Source organism: Bubalus kerabau, chromosome 8 (assembly GCF_029407905.1).
Source record: "Bubalus kerabau isolate K-KA32 ecotype Philippines breed swamp buffalo chromosome 8, PCC_UOA_SB_1v2, whole genome shotgun sequence".
NCBI lineage: Eukaryota > Metazoa > Chordata > Mammalia > Artiodactyla > Bovidae > Bubalus > Bubalus kerabau.
In genome coordinates this window covers 67,170,134-67,181,421 of record NC_073631.1, presented here as the reverse complement: position 1 = coordinate 67,181,421, position 11,288 = coordinate 67,170,134, and the positions used below count along the sequence as shown (strand labels likewise).

The window sequence follows — 11,288 nt, the reverse complement described above, 5'->3', positions numbered from 1 at the left end:
TATGGACTGTTTGTGTCCTCCCAAAATTTGTTAAGTTGAAACTCTAATCCCAACTGGGTGTTGGGAGGTAAGGCCATTGAGAATTACGTCACGAGGGTGGAACCCTCATGAATCTGACTAGTGCCTTTATAAGAAGTGGCCCAAGAGAGTACTGAATCTTTCTGCCACAGGAGGATACAAAGTTGGCAGTCTGCAAGTCAGAAGAGGAATTTGTCAGAATCTAACCATGCTGGCACCCTGACCTTGAACTTCCAGCCTCTAGAACTGTAAGAAATTTCTGCTTATAAGCAACCTAATCTATGGTACTTTGTTATAGCAGCTCCAGTTAAAACAGTATCCAAGTGTGGCTCAGGTGAAGATCTGGGCTGAAGAGAATCAGTGGAAGTCATTGAAGTGAAGAGTTTTGTTTAGGGAATATGTAAGATATGGTTAGAGCTGAAATCAGCAAGGGTCTGAGAAAAGGCTCTGAGGCAGGGAGAAAACCAGAGGAGCATAACGTGACAAGTGCAGTTTAGAGTCTCATAAAGTGTTCAACAGTGTAAAATACTATCATGTTTCAAAGTAAAATGAGCAAAGTATCCTCTGGACTTAAAAAAAATTCGTTTCAGTGGAGTAACAGTGGCAAAAACTAGTCTTATATGAGTTTTGTGGTAAATTGTGAGCTGTGATTCCTCAAGAGACAAATCAGGCAAGGAATCAGGTTTATAAGTGGGAAAGAGGGAAAAGGTTGAGGAGGATTTTTATTTTAAAAAAGGTTTGGTCATGTTTAAAGAAATACAAGGACCCAATTAGAGAAACTGAAGTACTGGAGGAATGAGAAGGCTACGTAAGAATCAGCTGGGGAGGCTTGCAAAGTTTAAGGTTTGGTTAGAGTTTAGGAATCTGTATTTAAGTTCCTGATGGGATTCTGATGCTCAAGACAATTTGGGAGCTGCTGCTGCTAAGTCACTTCAGTTGTGTCCAACTCTGAGCTAGTAGAATCATAGAGCAAACTCTGTAAGATCTTTCATGCTTTTATGCTTTCTAAACAGGAGAGGAAGAACCTATAGATGATGCAGGTCCAGACAAATTTGGTGATGGATAGTTCAGAAGTAATCTGCTAACAGACTTGGGGAAGGTGAAGATTTAAGGAAACTACAGGTTTCAGATTGTTTTGAAGAATGAAGGATAGGTTGCTAATGTTGAGGACTTAGTTGAGGATGATAATCACAAATTTATACTGTCACCAGTCTATACCATTATGCTATTTTCTGTGGCAGTTATCAGCTAACCCAATTGTATTTAGATAAGGCAGACAGAGCTGAACTCATCCAAGATTCAGAGCTTGCCACAAGTTATAAAAGTGATAGTAAGGCAAAGAAGTTTGGAGAACTGCCAAGAAATCTTTATTTTTCCTTCACTTTAGATGGATAATTTTGCAGGACACAGAATTCTATGTTGCTTTTACTCTAAACACTTTATAAATATTTTATTCCATTTTCTTGCCTGAAGAGAAGCTGGATGTAATAACTATAGGTATTTTTTTTCACCTGGCTTCTCTCAGGATTTTTCCTTTTTCTTTGATTTTCTATAATTTTGAAACAGACCTAATTTGGACTTCACTCAATAAGGGGTGGGCGGCAAAACATAATCAATGATATACTCTAGGAAAACCAGAATCAAATCTAGGTAATCTAGAATCAAACCTTTAAGGCCTAAACCAATGGGGTTCCAAAAGACTACTGCTTTGAAGACTGTCAGACTATGGTTTCCTTTGTCCCAAGTTTTTTCAAAAGTACCCAGAGATGATTCTAATAGGCAACTGCAGTTGAAATGCAGTCATTGATCTGTAATTTATGTTGCTACAGTAAGGCTCAAATTGGACAAATATACATATAATCTCAAACAAAATTCTGAAGAAATCACCTGTTAACAAACTAAGCTGACCCCATAAAACTACAATCACACCATTCCCATCACAAAAGAAAAACAGATTTTGAATATATACAATTTATTTAATAAATTAATGTCATTCAAAATACAGTGCCAGAACATTATGCAGTTGAACATGCTAGTAATGTTTGTCATGAAGCACCTGTGCTCATGTTAGATTGGCGGCGGCCCGCTACTGCTAGTGGTTCCTGGGATTAATGCCAGAGCAGCACTAGTTATCTGCTCTTCTGCACCGCTAGTGCAGAGAATTCCTGAACAGTTCACCTTTCTAATCCTACCCCCCACACACAACAGGTTAAAAAAACACACCCTGACAGCTAACAAGTATCTATACACAATCACTCTACAGTAATGCTTATTAAATTAAGATGTAATGACCTGGTTAACCCACTCTAAATCTTTAAGATGGAGAAATACAACAGCAGCAGGTAGTTATATGCATGAGCCAATGTTAATGTAATACAGAAAGTGGAGGCATTTACTGATTAAAGCTCCACACAGACCCGCACAATGAGGGACTAGCAATTCTTATTGCAAGCCCAGCAACTTAAGTCCACACCTGGTAAATGACCAGCTGATTGGAAGACCTGTATTCTAGATAGACAAGTATAAGTTAGTGAAGAGAGTACATGCACCTAATAGTATATAGTTAGACTGATCCTGCAGTCATACTTTCCCTGTGCAATACCATAAAATGGAAGATCTTCCTCAACTATAGGATTCAGACAACGTTTCTATGCCAACATGGACACTAGTGTTAAGTGCAGCTCAGTTAACTACACTGAAAAAAACTATATTCCAGGACTTCAAAACAGAAGCACGGGAATGAAATACATTTACCAAAATAACCTCAGCACAATTTGCGATATACCACACTAGGAACAGGAAACTACTTTAATAAGTGAACTTTTGGAACTGTACATACACAGGGCTAACAATGTTAGATAATCCAGATTGTTATGCTCTCATGATACACATAAAAGTTTCTCAATTATTGGATAATCTATTTCATATTATGGAAGCATATCTTTAAGATTCACTGATATATATTATACTGATGCAAATATTAAGTAGGGCATAAAAATAAAATTTATCAAAGATAGATTTTTTTTATGTACTCATATTCAGTCCTTTCATAGTCTCTCATTAAGCAAAGAAAATGACAAAGCAAACAGATGAAGCGTGCACTCCCTGGACTCCTGACTATACAGGCGGTAGTGCGACCATTTCTCCATCCATTTCAAACTCCTCTGTTCCATCCGGTGAAAAAAGGTAAGTTGGTGGTTTCCATGGAGATTCTTCAAGGCAGGATGGATACAGTTTCCCCACAGTGCATCGAAAATCTCTCCCTAGGTCCCAGAGTACACGTTCAGATATATGTTGCCGCAGAGACCACCGGTCAAGTTCCAGATCGTATTGGTAAGTGACGTATTTAGCTCTCTCATTTAAGTGGGTTTCTCGCATAAACACACACAGAGAATTTGAGATTACAACAGCTCTCACACAGGGATCTGAGTACCTCTTAGCAGGGATGTTGGCTGCCATTTTCCACTCATTTTTATTCACATCATAGACTTCCACAGTTACTGAAGACCCATCTACAGTGCCAGAGGGGAGTCTTATGCCAGAATTAGTAGCAATGTGCAACCCTCCGATATAGAAAATTTTATCACCAAAAGCTGCAGCTGAAGCAAAAGATCTGCTCGTCTGTCTCATGGCCATTTCTACCCATGAATCAGACCTTGGAAAATAACAATACATGAGGTTCAGGGTCATCACATAAATGCAGTCATGAACTACAACTGCTGCACTCCACTGCCAAGCACAAGGCAAAGGGCTTACCATTGTCCATTCATCCTTCTCAGTGTCGTATCTTTCTACAGTCCTCCGATTAAGTTCTCCACCCACACTATCTCCTCCGATTGCATAGATATAGCCTTCACAGCAAACCAAAGATGGCTTTACACGGACAAAAAGCATTGGGGTCTTTGGAAACCAGGTATTTTGCTGTGCATCAAACCAATAAAAGCAATTCACAGTTCTAAAGGCAGTCTGAAGTTTGCTTGTTTTACTGTGATTTGTTTTTGTGTTTTTCAGAGGAACTTGACCACCTGCTATATAGATGTCATTATCAGGTGTTACAACGGTCCCAACCTTATGTAAATCAGCTGGTGGGCTGCATAGCTTGTAAACTTTTTCTGCTTGGGGGCTGTAACAGACTGAAGAGTAAAGACTACAAGGATTTTCTGAAGATGCTTCAATGAAAATCATCATCTCCTCTTTAGTCATTCCAAGTCTTGGTTTGAAAAACTTGGGCATGGACTTATACAGACCTTGAACAACTACTGACTTATCATTGGGTGGCAGACCTTGAAACCAAGCTCTCTGTGTTACTTCTGAAAGTGCATCAATTCTGATTTGGCTAAGAACTGAAGACAAATACTGCGATCGTGATTCTGTGTTGTACTCCAGCCACAGCATAGCAGCTTCACGAACTGTCTCCTCCTTTTCTACGTTTAAATTGTCACTACTGAGAATGTCTATCAGTAGATCATGTGACAGCTGCATGAAAGCTTCCTGATGATACACAGCCGTGAACTTGTGCTCCACCATCCTTTTAGCACTTTGTTTTAATTCCTCACAGCTGAACAGATCAGCAAAACTCAACAATCGCACACAATTCTCTGCATTTATTTTTTTAATTAAATATTCTCGACAACGTTGTAACACATCTTCTACCTAAAAATGGGGGAAAAACAAGGCTGATAAAGGCAAGCCAGACATTTGCACTTTGTAACACACAAGTATATTAATCAAATCCTTATCCTGTAGTTTTATTTTTAGGTACACTTGTGGGCTAAGAGATAGTGTCTTCCCGTAATAAAAAACTAGAAGACTGTGCAGGGGCTTTCCTGGTGGCTCAGATGGTAAAGAATTCGTCTGCAATGCGGGAGATCTGGGTTCGATCTCTTGGTTGGAGAAGGGAATGGCTACCCACTCCAGTATTCTGGCCTGGAGAATTCCATGGACAGTGGAGCCTGGCAGGCTACAGTTCATGAGGTCACAAAGAGTCAGATATGACTGAGCAACTTTCACAATGTATTGTTTTGCATTTTTCTTCCTGTCTAGTGGCCTACTTAACTGCCCTATTTAGGAGTCAGTAGTATAACATCAGATAGGCTCTTGGGGACTTCCCCAATGTTTAAGACCCTGAGCTTCCACTGCAGGGGGTGTGGGTTCGATCCCTGGTCAGGGAACTAAAATCCCATATCCCATATGCTGCACAAAAACAAGACCCCCCAATAAACGACTTTTAAAAACCTAAACAGCCTAAAGGTAAGGAAATTCATGCATAAGTTAAATACTTTTAGGCTTTAAAAAATATGTAACTGAGAAAACCAAGTAAGAACAATATAAATCAGTACAGGAAATGATTATTGTTGAGAAGCGAGAATCTGGTTTTGTCAACGTGTATAAGATATTCATAAAAAAGCAGAAATACACAATGCCTAACAATAGTTATTTGCCTTTCTTACCTAGAGCACTAGGATAACCAATCAAAACAGTGCAGTTATAAATAATCTACATTTAACAACCCATCTTAGCCACTCAAAGTTTCCTAGATTTTTCTCAAGACAAAACAGATCTCAGTTGAGTTACAAGTGCTACCTACTATATTTATTCCAGATCACAGTGATTAACTAGAAACAGTTTGTGATAAGAAGTCAGGTTGTTTGGATTCAAAACTTGGATAGGCCAGTCAACACTTGTATAATATCAGACAAGTAGCTTTCTTCTCTAAGCCTCAGCTTTCTCCTGCATAAAATGAGGAAATCCTTTAAGTGATTATTTTAGGATTAAATGAGAACTGATATATAGCATCAGTACAGTATCTGGCATATAAAAACATTTCATGCAGTAAATAGTGAAAGCCATGTTGGCAGTCATAAAATACCCCATCCCAGACTTGCCAGGGCAACCTTAGTCCTGGAGGCAGAGTCTGGGTTTGCATTTGGGTAAGCATAAGCCTAAGGGTTTTATTAACATGATTTTAAAAAAAGGAAAGCTGTCACTATTTACAGTAAGTGTTCTGAAACCCAAATTTCTTAAAATTTCTCAATTATTTTGCAATTCTAAAAATACCTGCTTTTAGTGCCTGGCTTTTAAAAAAAGTAATGAAATCATTTAAATTAAAAGATTAAATAAATAATATAATAATAATAATAATAAATAAATTAAATCATTACAGTAGGCATTTCTCCCTTTTAGGTTTGGATTCAGGATATCAATGTCTTCTATTGTAAAGCACCAGGAAGCTACCATGGGCTTCAGTTTGCCCAGAATTACAGGTACACAAGGACACTGCACAATTGGGGGGCAGGGAGAAGAGTACAAACTAAAAAGGAGGAAAGCTACTTAAACTGCTGCTCAACCAATGTCACTGATGTTTATTCAGCATGCATTTATCCAGTACCCATTAGGTATCATGAACTATGCTACCGAAATTTAACCTTCAGTTTGATGATTCTTCCTTTGGAGAAACTTATTTCTGAAAGTACAAAGAATTATTCCAAATAGGAAAAGAAATGAGAAAAATGTATTTATTTATTTAGCCACACCATACAGCATGTGGGATCTTAGTTTCCCGGCCAGGGATCAAACCTATGTTCCCTGCAGTGGAAGTGTGAATTCTTAACCAATGGACCACCACAAGTCCTGGAAAATATTTTTATATGCCTCTTAAAATTTAAAAGAAACGTTGAAGGGTGGAAGTCCCTGTTGGTCCAGTGGTTAAGACTGCTTCCACTGCAAGAAGCACGGGTTCCAACCCCGGTTCAGTAACTAAGATTCCACAAGCCACATGGCATGGCCAAAAATAAATAAAAATGTTGAAGGGGAAACAAAGAGTGAGAGAGTGAAATAAGTTTATCATATGTAAATATATCGTCACTTTTTCTTTCAGTTTAATTCTTAATAGCTCAGTGTGTTCTCATATTACAAATATTTGTTTGATAACTTCTGTTAAGAATCTTGACATTTTCCATGAAAAGTAATACCATCAAAAATTAGCATATCTAAGCTTTTAGCCAAAACACCAAAGCATTTAAATTTAGTAACACTGTTAAAAGCTTTTTTACTTAAGATCTAAATTCTGTGGTATACTAGGCAGAATATGAAACTAATATGAAATTTTCACTTATCTTTTCAGTAAGGTTCCCACCATAAAACTAAGTTTACTAGATGATCAAATTCTATTGTTTTCCTTTTACACATTTTAAAAAGAGAAGAAAAACTTTACATTCTAAAATCTGCAATAAAATTACATAGCTATAATACATCACTGATGAAACAATGTTTCTTAAGAAAAATAAACCACAGTTAACACATACAACTGAGAGAAAAAACTGCTTACCTGCAGGAAGCAAGCTGTCTCATAAAGCTGTTCTACAGTGCTGTCACTTATTGCCAGGTTACCCGTGTATGTATAGGTTATTATTATCTGTAAGGTGGCTGAGTCCACATTCCTCAGATGTATGTGTGTCTGTTTGCTTTCACTTAGTCCACTCATGAACATGGCCCTACAGGAAGGGTGGGAGGGGGAGACAAAAGTAGAGCTAAAAAGAACACCAAAACTAGACCACATAGAATTTTATTTAGGGTATTTGCTGATGGACAACTTACAGGGAAGAACTTTTGAGGGAGGCAACAGAAAAGTATAATCCAGTGCCAAAGCTATACCAAACTATTTCACTATGCCATTCTGAATGATAGTATCAAAATTAATTCACTCCTTATATTCACACAATGGAATTTAGCAATAAAAGAAACTCTTTAATACGTACACAGACAAACCTTAAAATTATTATGGTCAGTGAAAGGCAGATACAAAAGACCACATACTATATGATTCCATTTATATGAAATATCCCCCAAAGCAAATATACAGAGGCTGAAGGGAGATTAGTAGCTACCTCGGGCCATGGGTAAGAAAGGTGAGTGATTGAGACTATAAGTGAGCATAAAGTGATGGAAATATTTCAAATTAGATTGTAGAGAGGGTTGTATAGCTCTTTAAATATACTTAAATACTTAATTGTATGTAAATTAGCTTTCAACAAAGCTGTTAAAATTTCAATTTATTCAAATGATTTCCTAAAAATATAGAGGACAGTTTCCTAAAAATTTTTTACATGCAGGAAAATATGCTGTAAAGGCAATTATGTTATGAATACACACTAAATGTCCACATATAGGGGAGAGATAAAAAAAATGCAAAGAGTATTATGACTGTACGCATAGAAAAGCCTACAGCGATCCAAAGTGCGGTGTCACAACAACTAGCCTGGGCACCTCAAGGACAAGATTAGAAACGCTTGAAAGTGGATGAAGCAGTGAGTCAGGGGAGAGTATAAGTGCTTTTTTGGGGGGAGATTGCTGAATGTAAGAGGTTCAGGCATTTAGATCACAGAAGGCTTGTAAAATGAGACCCAAGAGGGAATTCCCTGGCAGTTCAGTGGTTAGGACCCAGTGCTTTCACTGCCTGGGCCTGGGTTCAATCCTGCATCGGGGTAAGATCTGCAAGCCCAACAGCAGAGCCAAAACTTTTTACTGAACTTCCTTGTACATAATGAAGAATGCTGAAGGGTTCTGAGCATGGATTCACTAGCATAATAAAACATATTCTAGAATGAATACTCCGTACTGACAGACCTCAAGTGCCAAAGGCTGGAGGCCAGAAAACTGCTTTTTAGGCCACTGCAATAATCTATGTTAGAAGTAAGAACCACCCGACTGAGCATGGCAGAAATGGATACAAAAGCTTTTACAAAAAAACCCCAACAAGATCAGGTGATTTTCTGAACACTAGCAATAAGAATAGGAAGTAGGTTGTTGTTTTTTAGTTGCTAAGTTGTGTCTGACTCTTTGCAACCCTGTGGACTGCACATGCCAGGCCTCTCTGTCCTCAACTATCAGAATTTGCTCCAATTCATGTTCATTGAGTGGGTGACGCTATCTAACCATCTTGTTCTTTGCTGCTCCTTTCTTAGATAGGAAAAGAATCAAAGCTAGCTCTTTATTTTCAAGTAAATGCCTGAAAAAAAAATACTGTTAACCATTGAGAGGAAAATTTTAAGATGGAGGAAAAAAGGTGAGTTAAATTTCAGATATGTTTAATTGAAGGTGTGGGCATCTGAGTCAAATAGAAATAATACAATAACCAATTAAGTATTTAATATTACTGAAACTATGAAGAAGGTCAGGCATTAATGCAATAGACTGTGAATTATCTACAAAATGTCATGTGTTAAAGCCAAGTAAGTTACATGAGAGAGACTAAAAAACTAAAAGAAAAACCCACCCAGATTCCCAATGACCAACCTGAGGTAGAGTTCTATTAGAAGAAAAAGTAAGAATGACAAAAGGTTGAGAAACATTCATCAGAGAAATAAGAACAAGCCAGTCAGGATAATGCTACTCTGGGCAAGAGAAGCAGGGTGACAAAAACTAGAGCGTCAAGGGTAACAAACGTTAGCAAAAGCAATTAGGAAAGCACTGGCGATTTCTGGTGTAGCTCACAAAGAGCAGTAAGAACAGCAACTAACTTAAAGCAGTTAGGGAATGGAAAAGTGGCAAAAACATCAATCAGGGTGTTTGAAAACTGCCTCCCAAAGAATACAGAATGGCCATAAACCTAATCAAAATAAAAGAGAACAGGAATTATTCTTGAAAAGTATCCAAGATTTAACAAGAAAACTTTAATAAAAACACCTAAGACAGCTGGTGTCACTTGTTTCACAAGTCTCTTCTCTCCCATGGGAGATAACCAAAAGCAACCTGAAAAATTACAAGAGATCTGAGTAAAAATGGAAGATTTAGGGGTCATGTGCTTTTTCTCTGTTCCAGTAGAAGGTAGTTAACTTTGGAAGAGGAAGTAGGGCAAGAGAACAGCTGACTATACAGATGACACTGAGACAAGTTATTCCAGGCTATAGTTTAAGACACCAGAATAATGGACTTCTGTGAAGGAGTTACGCTTCCCGAAGACGGAAGACACTAGGGGAAGCTTAGCCAACTTGATCATAAAAATCTGAAACAGGCTTTTCAAAGAAAGAATAAATGCTGAATTGCATATTATAGCAGGCTGAATTACCATGGTGAGAGAGGTGCTGAGGAATTCTCAAGTAATCCCTTTCACTTGGGTTCTACTGTATATGTTACTAAGAAGTAGAAACTATTACTTCAGAGGTTCTTGGGATTTTAGAGGGTTTTTTTGATTCTTGGTGGAATGGTACTGGTAAACTGCAAAAGAATGTACCTAGTTCAAAAGACAAAATTTCTCACAGTAAATTTCTAATGGTTAAATTGATGGCAACATATGTAAGGATACTGAAATCTACAAAGTTGAAAACAGAATCCAGTTGAAGAAACCTGGGAAAAGATCAAGTTATTATTATAGGATATATAATAATTATCTATCCAGTCCAGAGAAAAGATATACATAGGAGGAAAAATTAATATACATGTTTGGTCTTGTGGATTATGAAACTGGCCCAGACACAGTATTGTAAAGATGGATGGATTTAATCCCAAACACAGGCAGAACTATTCTTTCTACTGTTACTTCAAATCCCTATTATCTGATTTGCTTTAGGGAGAATATATTCTTTTAGAACACCAAAGCTAAAGAAGGGAACTAACTAGTGAAAGTAACAGCAGCCTTAAACAGATTGTGTTGCTTTTAAAATTGTGATACTAATGAAATATTTAAACTTTTTATTTCGTCTTCCAGGAAGCCAATTCCAACCCAATTAGTTAAAAGATAAAAGAATAACCTCATGGCTAGAGAATTTAGAGAACAGCGTGTTATCTATACAATAAAAAATAAAGTTAACAAGGGAGAAAAAAAGGTAAGACACCTAACCCGTAATCGCATGTGTTACCTTCCTGATAAAGATGACAAGCAAATAGAATTTCTGCATAGGTTTAAAAGTTAAACAAGACAACTACTAGGGTAATAAACACAAAAGATTCTATGATTACAAATACCAATCTGGAAATCCACAAGTCATAAAGCTTTCCAATAAAGAATAATCAATTCATAATCAACAGCCATTAAAAAGGGAGAACTAATGGACCTAGGTTTGACTGAATCTGTAACTCTGAATTCCTGACACTATCTACTAAGCCAACGGAGATGAAAAAACAAAAACAATCCTGACAATCACAATCATCTGGGAAGCTCTTAAAATATACAAATCCTCAAACTCTAAATTGGACCCACTGAGTTAGACCCAGAAGAATCGTAACTTCTGGGTTTGAAATCCAAGAATCTCTATCTGTAGAAACACGAGAGG

At 37.4% G+C, this 11,288-nt stretch overlaps 1 protein-coding gene across 5 annotated transcripts in view; it reads right to left on the bottom strand.

The window, feature by feature from the left end:
* Positions 1-1,973: 1,973 nt before the first annotated feature.
* KBTBD2 (kelch repeat and BTB domain containing 2) overlaps positions 1,974-11,288 on the bottom strand; it is a 31,477-nt gene continuing 22,162 nt past the window's right edge. For all 5 annotated transcript variants that reach the window (XM_055590453.1, XM_055590455.1, XM_055590454.1 and 2 more), the window contains exons 4-5: positions 7,346-7,511; positions 1,974-4,671 (exon numbers count right to left, since the gene is read on the bottom strand). In XM_055590453.1, the coding sequence (XP_055446428.1) occupies positions 3,136-4,671; positions 7,346-7,511 (1,702 nt within the window). In that variant the 3' untranslated portion in view covers positions 1,974-3,135. The remainder of the gene's footprint in view (positions 4,672-7,345; positions 7,512-11,288) is intronic.